This window comes from Tachysurus fulvidraco, chromosome 14 (assembly GCF_022655615.1).
Source record: "Tachysurus fulvidraco isolate hzauxx_2018 chromosome 14, HZAU_PFXX_2.0, whole genome shotgun sequence".
Taxonomy (NCBI): Eukaryota; Metazoa; Chordata; class Actinopteri; order Siluriformes; family Bagridae; genus Tachysurus; species Tachysurus fulvidraco.
The window spans coordinates 8,442,962-8,459,578 of record NC_062531.1 but is presented as its reverse complement, the minus strand read 5'-3'; the positions used below and the strand labels follow the sequence as shown (position 1 = coordinate 8,459,578).

Genomic DNA, 16,617 nt, shown 5'->3' with positions numbered 1-16,617 from the left:
ACAATCAATCACACATTAGATATTTGTGGGTCAAACCATTAGCCCAGTAGTCTATGCATAATAATTGCAAATAACACAAAGACATGATGAATATCTATGATAAATATTGATACTACAAGGATTTGAGTTTGATAGTATTTAGGTTTGTCATATGAACATGGGAAGAAAGAAGGGAAGTCAATTTCACCGGAAACACCTTAAACAGGAATTTACAAATACTGTAAATACGCTACTTAATAAACTAGCTAGCTGTGTATCTAGAGTGTTGTGGTTTCTTTGGGATCTATTTCCACTAGTGGACCAAATAATTGCTTACCTTTGTGTTATACAGGTGCATATCAATAAATTAGAATGTCCTGGAAAAGTTTGTTTATTTTAGTAATTCAACTCAAATTGTGAAACTTGTGTATTAAATAAATTCAGTACACACAGACTGAAGTAGTTTAAGTCTTTGGTTCTTTTAATTGTGATGATTTTGGCTCACATTTAACAAAAACCCACCAATTCACTATCTCAAAAAATTAGAATATGGTGACATACCAATCAGCTAATCAACTCAAATCACCTGCAAAGGTTTCTTGAGCCATCAAAATGGTCTCTCAGTTTGTTTCACTAGGCTACACAATCGTGCGGAAGACTACTGATCTGACAGTTGTCCAGAAGACAATCATTGACAACCTTCACAAGGAGGGTAGGCCACAAACATTCATTGCTAAAGAAGCTGGCTGTTCACAGAGTGCTGTATCCAAGCATGTTAACAGAAAGTTGAGTGGAAGGAAAATGTGTGGAAGAACTGAGAAAACCACAGCCTTGAGAGGCTTGTCAAGCAAAATCAATTCAAGAATTTGTGTGAACTTCACTGGGAATAAACTGAAACTGGTGTCAAGGCATCTAGAGCCACCACACAAAGACGTGTCAGGGAATTTGGTTACAGTTGTTGTATTCCAGTGGTCCAAACTCCTCTTTTCAGATGAGAGCAAGTTTTGTAATTCATTTGGTAACCAAGGTCCTAGAGTCTGGAGGAAGGGTGAAGAAGCTAATATCCCAAGTGCTTGAAGTCCAGTTTTACAGTACGTTTCCACAGTCTGTGATGATTTAGGGTGCAATGTCAACTGCTGGTGTTGGTCCACTGTATTTTTTTTAAATCCAAGGTCCACTAAAAGTTGGTTAAATGACCATGGTGTTGATGTGCTTGAATGGCCAGCATACTCACCAGATCTGAACCCCATAGACAATCTATGGGGTATTTTCAAGAGGACAAGAGACCAAAATTCAATTACAATTCACTAAAAATGTTTTTTATTGGTCTTATGAAGTATTCAATTTTTTTTGAGAATTGGTGGGTTTTTGTTAAATGTAAGCCAAAATCATCACAATTAAAAGAACCAAAGACTTAAACTACTTCAGTCTGTGTTACTGAATTTATATAATACACAAGTTTCACTATTTGAGTTGAATTACTGAACTAAATGAACTTCTCCAGGACATTCAAATTTATCGATATGCACCTGTATATTGGATTATACTGTATAGGGTACAAATGAGCAGTTGGATCAAAGGACCAAACCATGATAGCCTGACAGTGTTGGGAGTTGAACAATGTTCCACTTTGGTACCCAGTGCTAAAGATGGCTTAGTGGTTAGCACGTTTGCCTCACACCTCCAGGGTTGGGGGTTCGATTCCCACCTCCGCCTTGTGTGTGTGCCTCAGGGGTTTCCTCCGGGTACTTCGGTTTCCTCTCCCAGTCCAAAGACATGCATGGTAGGTTGATTGGCATCTCTGGAAAAATTGTCCGTGGTGTGTGAGTGTGAGTGAATGAGAGTGTGTGTGCCCTGCGATGGGTTGGCACTCCGTTCAGGGTGTATCTTGCCTTGATGCCCGATGACGCCTGAGATAGGCACAGGCTCCCCGTGACCCGAGAAGTTCGGATAAGCGGTAGAAAATGAATGAATGAATGAATGAATAAATAAATGAATGAATAAATGAATAAATAAATAAATAAATAAATAAATAAATAAATAAATAAATAAATAAAATAAGATGAAAAAGGCAGCAAAGGTTGTTAGATAAATATGTACCTGTAAATACTTCTCATCCAAAACCTGATGATGAAACCTATGGTTGCATACTGTAAATATGCAAGATACCTAACAACATATTCTGATTTTTAGGTCTTGCTGTCAGGTTATGTGACAGTGGAAGGACATCTGGTGGTTATCTGTGACACTGCAAAAATCTGTTGTTTGTTTACTATAACAAATCACCTCTGAATGTACTAATTCATTGCTTGTTAATTTAATAAAGCTTCCAGACTGTTCGTACAAAATCACCTCTCAGTGAAGAACCAGACTCAACTTTCTGAAAAGAAAGAAAGAAAGAAAGAAAGAAAGAAAGAAAGAAAGAAAGAAAGAAAGAAAGAAAGAAAGAAAGAAAGAAGGAAAGAAAGAAAGAAAGAAAACAGTAGTTTGTTGTTAAAATTGCACTGCTGTATTTCAGTTCGATCCTCCCGCAGGACTAATGACAACACACACACACACACACACACACACACACTCTCTCTCTCTCTCTCTCTCTCTCTCTCTCTCTCTCTCTCTCTCTCTCTCTCTCTCTGTCTGTCTATATTACATTCAACAGCATCTGTAGCTGTGACGGTTATCTATCCATCTGTCTAGCTCTTTATTGTAAGATTCAAAAATAAATAAAACCGTTATTACAATTAGGCGCACAATTCATATGGAAATTAGATGGTATTAACTGCTGGTCAAGGTTGCCAGGTTTAGATTAATTATCCTTAACGAAAATTTTCAATTCAAACACTTTTTACTATTGACTAGACTTTACGTATTTATTTTACTATAAGTTTGGTTGAACAAGTAAAAACGAACAATTACATCCTGATTAGTTATCAGAACAAAGAGCAAATTTTTTATCCCACTGAATTAAAATTGTGTGTAAAAATCTGTTGGATTTTGTCGGAGGTGGGTTGCCAAATCGCACTAAATCCAAGAAAGTACAAAAGAATGAACAACCCTTCATTAGCATAAGACGGGACTTCGATATCGCTGTGTGTGTAGCAGATGGCCAGGCTGTGATGTCAGTAGTTGTCAGATGGTAAGGGTTTCAGTAGTCGCAGATTCTCAAAGCTGTTTTCTGGCCCGTTTTGTCCATTTTAACAGTTTATTCATCACAGCCATAAAGATCTTTATCTAATCTTCTACACTTTCTTGGGGAAAAAGGTTTATAACTCATTTCATAACACTACTTGTATGTGGACTGTGTTTCAGGGTAAGTGGTCAATTTCTTTTTAAAGGGTAGTTTTAATTAAAACTACTTACTTACAGTACTTACAGTATTTACTTACTTACTTACTTACTTACTTACTTACTTACTTACTTACTTACTTACTTACTTATTTACTTACTTACTTACTTACATTTAACTGATTGAGGCACTGAAGAGCTTCAGGTTTGCATTAACTGACCAGAACTAAGTAAAATATGTGATTGTAGGGTTACAATCTGAAAGAAGAAGACACAAACAGAAAGTTGAAATATTTGGGAGTATACCAGACAGGAACCCTTTCAGATTTTTATTAGTGGTTGTAGTTTTAGTTGTAGACGTATTTGTTTAATAAATCATTGTAAAAGTGTCTACTGGTGTTAAGATTGCAGCCATATTGCAGCTAGTAGCATATTGATGATTGACTTTCCTATTATAAACCCTGTATAAATATTAATTTTAACGTCTGTGTTGAACTTTTTTAAAGCACATTTTAATCACTTTCACAACACATAAGACTGGGCGATATGACCTACATTTACATAATGTAGATAATCTAATAAAATAATGCTTATTACAAGTTATTAAATATGCATATTAAAAATATCATGAAATCTTTTAATATTTTTGTTTTTTAAATACCTTTAATGTCTATTTAGAAGAATCTGATTTGATGCTGATGTATTTAATCTTTCAAATCGTAAAATGTTAGTTTTTTTTTAGTTTAAGTAGCTTTAGTTTTAGTTTTTAGTAGCTAAAGATTTAAAAATATTCTTTTCGTGTTCTGTTTATTTCTTGTAAATTTTGTAAATTTACTTTTGTAAACATGACATATTTACTGACTTTCTTACTGTATTGCTGTGTGTATGTAGATATGTTTTGGACAATTGTGCTCTTACACTTTTATCAACCATCCCATAACAATATCTATATGTGAAATTCAATTACATTTATTTACTGTATAGCACTTTTAACAATTTGCTCTGTGTCAAAGCAGCTTTACAGAAGTATAGAAATAGAATAATCATTTTTTATAAAATGTAAAAAAAAAAAAAAAGCTAAATTAGGCACAATATTTAGGTTTGTTTTCAACTTCTATAAACTGTAATAAACTTTAAAATAAACATTACACCTTTTTAAGTATCATTGAGAATTAATATTTCATTTTAATCACTTGAACAGAGTCTAGTTTGATCCTGATGGTAATAGTATATCCTAAATAAAGGTTATAATATTATTGGGTTATTATAGTGAATTATAACTTCTGTAGGTGCTCTGGTTTGTTTAATGTTTTTCCTTAAACTTTTAAATACATTTTACATAAAAGAATTATGTAAAACTGACTGGGATGGAAGTGGTGTAGGTTGTCTGTTTTGTTTAACTGCACTTACATAGAAACAAGGCAGTTTTTGCACTGTGGGGATGTTTGTAGTCTTACAAGTGCTGTGTGTGTGTATGTGTGTGTGTGTGTGTGTGTGTGTGTGTGTGTGTGTGTGTGTGTGTGTGTGTGTGTGTGTGTGTGTGTGTGTGTGTGAGCGTGTAACAGGATTGATGCAGCCTATTTTAGTTTTTACTAACACCTTTGGTAAGTCCATTTGCTGAGATGCTGGAAAGTTAGTTTGGGGCTGTAGTGGGGCTTAACAAACAAAACAAATGTAAACACATATTTCACAATTAAAAGCTGTTTAAAGTGTTGCAAAAAAAGATGAAAAAAATGCTGTCTCTGATATTAAATGTCATTAGAGCTACAGGTGGTAGTGTGTGATGTTGGCTGAGAATATTTCAGCACCAACACCTGGTTGCCTCTGTCAGGAGGTTATGGTACTTCCAAAACAATGCAGAAAAAGTTATTTTAAATTAGCATGGATTTGAACCCAAAAATGAGCTATGGATTTGAACCCAACTGAGAATCAGTGTTCTGAACTGAAGAAAGAAGTAAACAGAAGAAATAACAGTTTACAACAGCTAGTTTGTTGGAATTCAGCCACAGCAGCTTCCAAAATGTTTTACCAATAGTCTATATAAAAACTCATGGAACATATAAAGCCCAGCTCACATTCTGCAATGAAGCCCAGCTCACATTCTGCAATGAAGCCCAGCTCACATTCTGCAATTTTTCATATTCATTTTACATCATCAATCCTTGACACGTTCAGACCAGCATTCTCTCACTAAAATGGCAGGTAGCAGCAAACAAAATCTGTAGCATTCATTTTGTTTATGACAATACTTGATCATAAAAACAGAACTTCCCTGAGGTGGTTTGAAGTTTTTGTGCTAAGTGCTTCATCAGGTTTGGCACTCCTATTGGTTCTTGGTTTGATGGTCATCATAGGAGATGTCACACTGCAGGTAAATGTCTGAAATCTTCTGACACTACCAGAACATAATCAGAGGGACAAAATGATTGCAACAGCCATTAATTGGCTGTCGATCACCATGTCAAACTAGCGATCAAAGACTACAGATTTTACCCAAGGATTTTCAAAATTCAGAGTGAGGTAGACTTAAGGAACACCTCATTCATGCAATTACCTAATCAGCCAATCATGTGGCAGCAGTGCAATGCAGATACAGCCAGCATGTACAGGTAATGTTCACATCAACCATCGGAATGATTTGACTTTGGCATTTCTATAAGTGCTGATCTCCTGGAATTTTCACACCCAACAATTTCTAGAGATTACTCAGAATGGCACGATAAGAAAAACTTCCAGTAAGTGGCAGTTCTGTGGAGGAAAACTCCTTGTTATTGAGAGAGGTCAACAATCAATGGGCTGACTGGTTCCAGCTAACAGAAAGGCTACAGTAAACAGATAACTACTCAGAAAAGCATCTCAGAAAGCACAACATGTCAAACCTTGAGGTGGATGTACTATAACAAGAAAAGACAACACCAGGTTCCAATTTTGTCAGCCAAGAACAGAAAACCGAGTCTACAGTGGGTAAAGGTTGACCAAAACTGAATAGTTGATGACTGGAAAATGCAGCCTGATCTGATGAAAAGACAATTTCTAATGAGGCATAAAGATGACAGCTTCAGAATTTGGTGCCAATATCATGAATCTATAGAATCATGCTGCCTTGTATCTACAGTCCAGGTCCAACCAGTCTGTTCTCCCCACCATGTTTTTGTGCTTCTGTCAGCAGGATAACGCACCATGTTTCAAAGCAAAAGTTGTCTCAAACTAGTTTCAAGAGTTCAGGGTTCATCAGTGTCCTTCTCAGTCACTAGATCTAAATCCAATAGAACACCTTTTGGATGTGATAGAACATAGGATTCACAGCATGAAAGTGCTTTTAAAAGATCTTTCTGAATTGCATGATGCAATCATATCAACATGGACCAGAATCTCAAAGGAAATGTTTCCAACATCTTGTGGAATCCATGCTACAAGCCATGCTATTGAGACCCTACCCAGTGTCAGTACAGTGTTCTGAATAAAGTGTTCAGTGTGTGTATATTAACAACATTAATGCATGTATTTATGTAACGCATCACAATAAAGCCGTTTTCTCCTTTAAAATACTAAATAGATAAAGACTAAAGATTTCTAAATTCTATGCAGTACAGGAATGCTGACACATCAAAGAATGATCTCAGGGCGTTGAACCCAGCATGAATGAGTTTACTCTTACAATTGAAAGTTGTTGGTAGGGCAAGAGGAGGAAGAACTGAAGAGAGTGACTGTTGAACTGTGGTTTCCTGACAGTGGATTTGTGTCTGTGTATTTCTAGAGGCAGCTCTCGGGTAGTTTTTAAAGCATCAGCATGCACACACACACTCTGCTGGCCTCTTCTGCTTTTGTGCCGTTTCATCCTCAGTCAGAGCATTTCTAAAAGATGTAACCATGGCAGGGAATGCCTTGCCAACTGTGGGAACTGTGGGAAAAAGGTTTATTGTATGCACTGTGTGATTATATAATGATCTAGAGAAACTAGAAATAACATTTTATTACCTTTTCAACATGATAAATGGAGTATGGTTTGGGTTTAAATGTGTTTTTATTTCTGGAATGTAGACCACAAGATCAACAGGTTATACCGTAGATTAATCCTAATACAGGATACCTTGATATTAAAGCAATTTATTCTGAGCCAGGAGATGCCATTATTATTAGCACAAACGTTTGCACCCCCTTTGACATTCTCTATATGTTAGCTATGTTATCTGAATGTTATTCAGTGGGATTCAGCCTGCGAAGCTGACACAAAAGACACAAAAATATACAAATTTATCATTAAATACAGGGTATTCAATTATAGGGTAAACTATACTCTACTAACTACATAAAAATGGAAGAAAGAGACACTGAGACACAAAATTACCAGAAAAATGGCACAGATATTTGACCAAAATCCAAAAGAAGCTAGTCAAATAGAGTCAAATAGAAGTCTACATTAATATAAGCAGTAGCATTTCATTGTTACAGTATTAATATCTTAATCTACACATCTGTACTGTTTTATTTGTGATATTGAATGAGTGCCTATAAAAAACATTATAACAATTTGGATCAACTTCAAAACAACAGTAGTATACAATAAATGTCTCCAGTTGTGTCTACAAACCACAATGTAGTGATGGGGGCAAGGGCATGTTAATTACTCAGGGTGTTATTTTTAACAAGCTATTTTCATCTACTAAGGTAGGTACTAAAATAGAAATCCCGACAATTATGTTTTCTAAAAGCTTTAAGGAGAACTGGCGTCTGACTCAACATTTCTTGGATATCAGGCCCTGAGTATAGAAAAAGAGAAACTGGTGCTGAGGCGGTTACGAATAAATAGAATGGTCTTAAATGTTTAGGTAATGTTCTTAGTTATTATAATTAATGACTATATTTTTAATGTCTTTTTTCATGATCATGTATATTGTACTATTTTTAAAACATCCCGTCAAATTATTTAAAGCATCCCATCAAAGCCAATGTGAGGATACATTTGTTTAGTTTTCAAAAATGAAATGATCTTTTCTCATGAAGAAATCATTCAAATTTCTTTCTTTTTTTTAGATTTAATTTGAATGTACAATAGAGTGCTCTTCAGAATGATTGGCCCCCTTCAAAAACAATGAGCTAAAGGATAAAATTAGAAAATAAACATTAAATAAATTCATCTAAAATTTGCTTAATATGAAAAAGTATTTATCTTTGTTATAACAGAGAAAATCATTAGAAACACTTTTTAATAGTGTTAAAAGTGTTATATTTTCTTAAGTAAAAAAAAAAATTACAAAAAATTTCCAAAGAAAGACAAATTGTCATTCATCTTTTTTTTCCTAGAGGTTGATGTACTGTATAAGATTAGATTAACAATGAACATTAAAAAACTATTAACATTATAGACTATTAACCATGAATATTTGCTGTTAATTTCACTCGACGGACTGTTAATGGACATTCTGACCTGATGATGCTCCTACAGTGTGTAATGTAATTTTAAAGGAAAAGTTTTAAAAAATAATGATTTTAGGAAGTACATATTATATATAACTGAAGTTTCACTGCTTTACTTGTATTGTAAAGCAGACAGCCGTATGTGTAGAACAATGAGACATTCAAGCAGAGGCTCACTTCCGAAACCTGCATCCTGTGTTTGAGTGAAGAGAGCTAGTGGAAGGCAGTAAAGGCAGAAAGATGGTGGCAGAAGGAGGGGCAAAAATCCTGCTTCCCTCAGACTTGCCAGACGGGAACTTGAGAGCGGGGAGAAAGGTTACAGGTGTTTCCAGCGCTATTGCAACTATTGTAATAAATTTTTTGTTTAGAGTTTAGTGGAACCCAACAAAGAATTAAATGAATTCTGTTGAAGTGGTTGGAATTTCTTTCTCTTTCAAGGCTTTACACGCTGCTGGTATATAAGAATATGAACACGATCAGATGCACCGGAAATCCATTCATGAAAAGCTTAAAGCCATGTTGAAACAGGAAATGTTATTCACGTAATCACACTGCACTGTGATTTTGGCTCATGATTGAAATATTTGCTTCACTCTTCAATGATAAAACACTTGACAATAGAAATTAATGGGTGTGTGTGCCCTGCGATGGGTTTGCACTCCGTCCAGGGTGTATCCTGCCTTGATGCCCGATGACGCCTGAGATAGGCACAGGCTCCCCGTGACCCGAGGTAGTTCGGATAAGCCGTAGAAAATGAATGAATGAGTAGAAATGAACCATATCTGAATGATCACTTTTTTCTCTTCTCTTTGGCTCTCCAGATGTGCATTTGGACTAAGGATTTTACGGCTACATGCAATGAACGTTACAGGAATGCATTCCCTGTGAAGATGTACAAGGACAACATGTAATTCGGCTAATTCTCCATTTTGGGTATTAACTCTTGATCCACAATGCCAGACCCCTCGATGTTGGTGACAGAGGGGGTGATTCCCACAGTGGTGTCAACACACAGCTGTGTTCTGGAGGTCAGGAACAATTATGAGGTCATTCCTTCAATAGCCTGCACTGTGTGCTTTATACTAGGGACTTTCTACTGCTTCTGTGGTGAGTATGTGCTGAAATAATGACAGTGAAGTCAATCCTGGGGAATAAATTCTACCTGAGCTCAAGTTTCTGGCTCTGTGGGGTTTCACTTTCAATCATCACACTCATCTTCTTATCGCTATGATTTCCTTGAGGTACCTGTATGGTAGATCCTAAAGGGTTTGTTTTTGATTGATGCTTAATTTGTTTTTTATTACTATTTGTCATTACTATGTCAACTTGGCCACAGTGGATGTAAACAGGTTTAATGAAACTTTACAAGGCCAGAACTAATAGGAAAAATAACACTGCTAAAGATTATAGCTGTGCATGTGATACAAAAAGATATAAGATATAAAATCACCAATTAACAATAAAATACCTGTAAGTATACTAAATGTACGAAAATACATTATATATTTATTTCTTTGTATTTGTTTCTTTCTTTATCAATGAAACATAAATGCAGGTAAATACCCATAAATGTATGAAATGTATAAACAATACATTCACTGAAATAATTTTTACATTTTATGTATTTCATTGTTTAACATTTAATAGCATTATTTTTCATATAATTCAGCTCAAAATATTTTTGTAAACTTTCATTTACAAAATTTAACAATTTTTTAGAAATCTTACCTTCCAGATAAAAGGCTAAATCTTGGAAAATATGCCCAGTGGAATTTTTTTTGTAGAAAATAAGTATATATTTAATCTATTCCTCAAAAACATAACCTCTGTGCAGACATACATTTGTTGTATTTTTAGTTGTCCCTGTTTTTTTTTTTGTTTTGTTTTTTTGTTTTTTTTACCAGCTTTGCTATAGTTTTGTGTTTGTTGTTTGTTTAATGAGTCAATGCTGGGGTATTTCCAGTACTGCTCATTTCTTTCAAACGTTCTCTTTGAATGTTCAGAGCTACATGGTTACCAGAATTTTCTTGAGTAAAAAATTTCCAATGACATGAATAACCTAACCTAATCTAGACTGCAATGACTTATCTGCTGCTCCATGATGTATATGTTCACCGCACATGTCACAAAGAGAGCAACGGTGTATACGACGGCTCATTTCATAAGACATCTTAATAACTGTTGGTTGAACATTTCCAAAGTTAGAAAGAGCGTAGAGAGATTTATGTCACAGCAGCTGCTGAAGGGTTTTGTATTAATCCAGGTGTGTGACAGATAAACTATAACTTAATTTGGCTTGCCTATTAATTTTAGTTAAATTTAAAGTAAAAAAAAAAACACCTCATTGTAGTAATTACAAACTCAGAATGGACATCTTAAGTTGGTGCTTCTCTTAACCTCACCTCCTGAGACCCGTATGCTACTGTTGTGTACATTACAATTTCTACTGACTGTTTCTCTTAATTCATAACTGATAACTATAAATTTAATCAGTGTTTTCAAGGAAGCAGTTTCGCTAAATAATTATACCTAACAGTCCTCATATAAGGTTGGTACAATAAATATATATAGACGAAGTTTGTCACAGAAAATGAGGACATTCGGGTCTCAAGAGGTTAAATAAAAAAGTACTGAACTAAAAAACAACACAAATACTTAACCCAGTTGGAAGCCATGTTTGGTTTCCTTACATGCTCCGTGCTGACTACCGCCCATTGTAGACCTTGACTTTTTATAGAGCATGCTTCCTGTTTTCTGGCCTTCTTCTTCTAAAGGAGGGGAACTTTTACTGTAGGGTGCTGTTTTACTCTGTCACGAAATATTTTCCCCATCACAGACAGAATAATGTCTGGTGCATGTGCTGACATGGGTACACTGTCCAAAAAAATGTGTTCTTTAACATGAACCTCAAAGGATTCAATTTCAAAGTGAATTTCTTGCCAGTACAATGTTCCATGATGACAATTTTATAAGAGAATCCAACACTTGGCTTGTAAATGTGTTCTTAGGAGGAAGTCATTACATAGCTATGTTTAATGCTTACTTTGAAGCTTTGTTTGTACTAATTCTGCATAATTATGTGGTAGCTTATCTTGTATGACAAGTCTCTTCCATGTTTGCAGGATACCGCTGTTTTAAATTAGTGATGTTCCTGTCTGGGCTGGCATTTGGGACTGGCATAGGCTACCTGCTGTGTCTCCGAGAGCAGCTGCTGGACTCGCCACTGGACGCAGAGACACGGGCAGGCATCTCTCTAGGCATTGGCTTACTAGGAGGATTGGTGAGCATATTAGTGCGTTGTGTGGGGCTGTTCCTCACTGGTCTCCACCTGGGCCTGCTGTTCTCCATCACCGCTCTGTTGGCAGCAGGACAGTATTACCCCGTCCTCAGTCCTGTGTGGGTACCTGCAGGAACAGTACTTGGCACTGGTGTATTTTTCGCTGTACTGACACTCTGCTGGCAGAGAAGCATGACCATGGTGGCTACAGCAACTCTTGGTGCCGCCATTGTCATGTCATGTATGGATTACTGCATGAAGACACCAATGCTGGTGTGGAGAGCACATCTGGGGCTGCAGAGGAACCAAGAAAAGGTGCTGTGCTGGTACAGCTGGCTGATGTTGGGCATCTGGATTGTGGTAGCAGCTTTGGGAAACCTAGTGCAGCATAAATTCACTGCCAAAGGAATGTCACACACTGAAGGTAAGTGGATAACCATGTCATTGTTTAGTCCTTAGTAGTTGGACTTAATTAAGGTAATTCAAATACTTGAAATTCTCAATTTTCCCACCAGTCTGGCCATGCTTCCTCTGTTGTTGGTGTTATATTCCTTGTAAATTGCATTATAAAGGATTGTGAAACCCTGATTTTTTTTTTTTGATTTTTTTTATGTGTTTCCTCTGTGTACTCCCGTTTCCTCCCAAAGTTGAAAGACATGCATTGTAGGCTAATTTACATCTCTATCTTGTCTGTAGTGTATGAAACAGCATAAGTTTGTGATTGTGCCTTTCAATCAGTTGGCATGCCCTCCAGGGTATCCCCTGTGTGTGTGTTTAGTTGTTTCACTGGGAATGGTTTACTGGTACGGGGGACCATGATTAGAAAGCATTGCAGTACAAGGTTCATTAAAGAGCTGTTATCTGTGTTACTTATTAACTTTAGAGATTTGTTGGGTAAAAAACATATTTACGTAGAGAGAGAGAGAGAGAGAGAGAGAGAGAGAGAGAGAGAGAGAGAGAGAGAGAGAGAGAGAGAGAGAGAGATATTTCAATATAAGTAGTTCTACACCTTTGGTTTACTTGGACTCCTGTTCTTTAGGTTGGTACACAGTCTTAACATATCCAGCTTGTTAGGCAGTTTAGGTCAGACATGATACAGAGCCTCTGGATCCAAGAATATTAAGAGATAAATTGTAGAATTAACATGTCTAATAGAGAAACTGAACTGGTCAGGAAGAGTGGTGTGAAGCTGCAAACCTACGTTATCCAGATTGTTGTCAAAGAATAATGAGGCAAAGTTTTAGGCATATAATCAGCTTTCCCTGCACTTGCAGATAGTTGTTAAGAACAGTTACTTTTAACAAGGAGACAGTGTGTTATACATGTGAAGTGCTGCATGTTAGCACACTCATATAGTGCTCATTATAACAAGCTGCCTGAAGTACACAGATCTGTGTACCTGACCTGCCTGTGTACTTGAACTGTCTGACCTGATTATTTTTAGATTACATAACTAAACTTTTCAGACATTTTCCCCCATTTAACATTATGTTATAATAAAAAGTAAGGATGATTGACAGCTTTGTATTTATAATGTATGGAACATTCTTGTTTTTTATGGTGAGGTTCATTTAAAGGTGATTCAGATCAGGTGTCGTGCGGGTTTTATACTTAAATTTACATACACATTTACAGCATTTGGCAGATGCCCTTATCCAGAGCGACGTACAAAAGTTCTTTTAAGTCTCTATCATTGAATACATTAACTCTGGTTCACTAGGTTCTTTGTTCATGTGTTGTTTTATCCTTGGCAATTTGCTCCCCTTTATGGAAAAGCTGACTCACTGACTTACAGACCAGGACCATAAGGTCAGGTCTACTGTGGTAAGTGTCCTTACACAGCTATACTGCCCACCTTAACCTTGTCCTCTCTCTGTGGCAGTGATAGTGAGTGGAAAACAAAAGCAGCTCCAGCTGATGAAGATCAGACAGGCAAATGCACGTCGACTTCCAGCCGGAAAATATCGCCGCAGACCTCCACCTCTCAAACGATACGCAGGAGATGTGCTCGCTCCGGTAATCAGCATCCAATTTCACACTCACAGAAACAAAGTGTTTTTAATCTATAGAGCTACTTATCTGTCAAATGTAATCGTACATATGCAAAGAGATGTATTTTTAAGTCACAAAACCACAGCTGTATTCTATCCTCAATTAAGAAGTAACTTAAATCTCGCAAAGTCAAACCTTATATAAAAACTTCAGCAGTTTTGAAGTCTCAAATTGTGTTTTACATGCTTACAAATTTCCACCAATCAGTGGACAAACTTCCAGAGCACACAACTGAAAACAGTAGTGGGGCGGAGCCAAGCAGAAACCCACAGAAAGCTAAGGGGTCTTGGCTCAGTATACTAGCACAGCAATGCTAATTAAGACGAAATGTTAAAAATATGGTCAAACTCACAAAAGTGTCCAATATTGCTGCAAAAGTTATAGGTCTTCCTACACCTAACCTTATAGAACTCAATAACACAGCTATCGGACACATTTAAGATGTACAGGGCTCTAAGGTGCAGAAGGGCCCACTTTGGAAGAAGCCTGATTCCCGTATCTTATCAATAGACATCGCTGAGTGTTATTCTGAATGTTTTTGACATGTGTGTATTATGATTGTTCATGTTGTGTGTGTCGAACTAGTACAGTGTTGTGGAAAAAAATTTCCCCTTTGATGACAATAAAGTAAGTAAGTAAGTAAGTAAGTAAAATGTACAAACTGTGTTAATAATGGTTCTTAAATATCACAGCATAAAGTCAAGTTGCGGATTTACAACATTAAATGTGTCTTTTGCATTAAGCTCAAGAACTCATACTTCTGACTTAATATTAACTCCATATGTTTTTCCCCAAAGCCTGAAACATTTAAACATGGTTATGTATGATATATTTCGGCTCATTGCACACAGAACTTGTTAAGCGGATTTTTTCTCAGCACAATCAGTTGAACGAATAACATTCTGCTACTGCCACCTGGTGGTGAATTGTGTGTATATACTGTACATTCCATAAGTAGGTTCTACTTATAGAACCTTACTGTTTTTGTTTTAGCTTTTAAACCTAAATCTGTACATTTTGTGTGTGTGTGTGTGTGTGTGTGTGTGTGTGTGTGTGTGTGTGTGTGTGTGTGTGTGTGTGTGTGTGTGTATAATTGTTTAAAATATGTTTTTGGAGCAACATGTTTCAATCAAACCAACCAGAAATGAAAAATAATTAAATATGGATAGGGTAAAGATGTAAATAGATTACAACAACAACACTGTAAGGAAAAATATTGTAAGAAGAACTAAAAATATATTTTACTGACACTTTAGTGGCATTTCACCAATTAATATCCATGGTACTGTTGAAAAGAAAACCTTTATAGAACAATATTGACCATAAGTCTTAAGAATTTTTTTAATCTTCATTTAACATTTTTTTAAATGTTTTTTCATTTTATTTGTTTTGGTCACAGAGCTACTTGGCGAACCTCCGCGAGAGGCAGACGAGCACGGGCTCGTCTATGAGCAGTCTGAGCACCGTCTACCACACCATGATCGACTTTGACTTTGAGACAGGATCCATGGTGCCTCTCACAACCTCCTCACCTGCAGTGATCAGGGTGTAAATGAACTCAGAAACATGCACAACCACAACCACCCAAACACCCCCTCATACACACACTTGGGAAGAGGATTCGACAGTGTTGAGTAGCAGCTGAGGTGAACAGACTAGACGAGTGCTTCAGAGAGTGTGTATGTGTGTGCTGACAACTTGGACTCTGATTTGACTAATAACAAGTCAGTGGAGTTTACTGAAGAATTAACACCGAATCTTCTCAGGACTTCAGGGTGCATAAACACTTAAAGCCACAATTACTCTAAAACTCTTACTCGTTACTTTAGCTTGTTACTTTAACACAACCCTAACTAATTTGCATTCACCTTTGAAAGTCAGATAGGCTATATAACAAATATTTGTGACCTGTCCTGCCTGCCTGCTCCTGCTGTTATTTTTGTTAGTATCAACACACGGTATTTTCTTATGAATTCAGTTGGTTCTGTTTCACTAAATTGTAAAGATATTAGTGATTTTTGAGTTATGATTGAATGAGTGTAGTAATCATGTGATATAGTGCTGCATAAATACTATACTGTCTCCATTACTCTCTTCTATTAATGTACATGGCCTTTCTTTCTTCCTATCTGGCTGATTCCACCTGCATGAAAGTTAAAACTATCCACTTCCACAAGATTTCAGTAGAGGGCAGGTCACATCGCAGTCATGATAGGTGTTTTTACTGATATGTCTGTCTGCTGATTTCAATTTGGGTTTGTTCTTTTGTTTGGTTTCCAACTGAACTTAATTAAACAATATTTTTAATACTTTTAATGCTGAGGGAGATATAGGGCTGAATATGGAAGAATGGATAAACTAAACACTGCTTTATGGTGAAAGCACTGATTATAACTGTAACACGACCTTAGTTTGCATTCAAACCAAGCACACATCATATCTCTCTCCTGAGCTGTGGATAAGAGGCTTTATGATCACATTTAATCTCTCTCTCTCTCTCTCTCTCTCTCTCTCTCTCTCTCTCTCTCTCTCTCTCTCTCTGTCCCTTGAGAACTAGTCAAATTTACACAACTGCACTATTTTTGTTTTATACAGTATGTACTACATTA

At 36.4% G+C, this 16,617-nt stretch overlaps 1 protein-coding gene across 4 annotated transcripts; it reads left to right on the top strand.

Moving 5' to 3' along the window:
* Positions 1 to 668: 668 nt before the first annotated feature.
* On the top strand, positions 669 to 16,609 carry LOC113655787 (transmembrane protein 198-like). 4 transcript variants are annotated; one of them, XM_047800031.1, is made up of 5 exons: positions 669 to 691; positions 9,501 to 9,786; positions 11,802 to 12,380; positions 13,839 to 13,972; positions 15,408 to 16,609. In XM_047800031.1, the coding sequence occupies exons 2-5, from the start codon at positions 9,633 to 9,635 to the stop codon at positions 15,558 to 15,560; spliced, it is 1,020 nt and encodes a 339-aa protein (XP_047655987.1). In that variant the 5' UTR covers positions 669 to 691; positions 9,501 to 9,632; the 3' UTR covers positions 15,561 to 16,609. The 4 variants fall into 4 exon arrangements, with proteins under 4 accessions (XP_047655987.1, XP_027022342.1, XP_027022341.1 ...); XM_027166541.2 differs by lacking the exon at positions 669 to 691 and adding an exon at positions 2,985 to 3,112; XM_027166540.2 differs by lacking the exon at positions 669 to 691 and adding an exon at positions 3,068 to 3,286.
* Positions 16,610 to 16,617: the final 8 nt, after the last annotated feature.

Coding starts and splice junctions, on each gene's coding strand:
- LOC113655787 (XM_047800031.1), top strand. CDS start 9,633: ATGCCAGACCCCTCGATGTTGGTGACAGAGGGGGTGATTCCCACAGTG. Junction 9,787..11,801: donor GACTTTCTACTGCTTCTGTG/GTGAGTATGTGC, acceptor CCATGTTTGCAG/GATACCGCTGTTTTAAATTA. Junction 12,381..13,838: donor AGGAATGTCACACACTGAAG/GTAAGTGGATAA, acceptor TCTCTGTGGCAG/TGATAGTGAGTGGAAAACAA.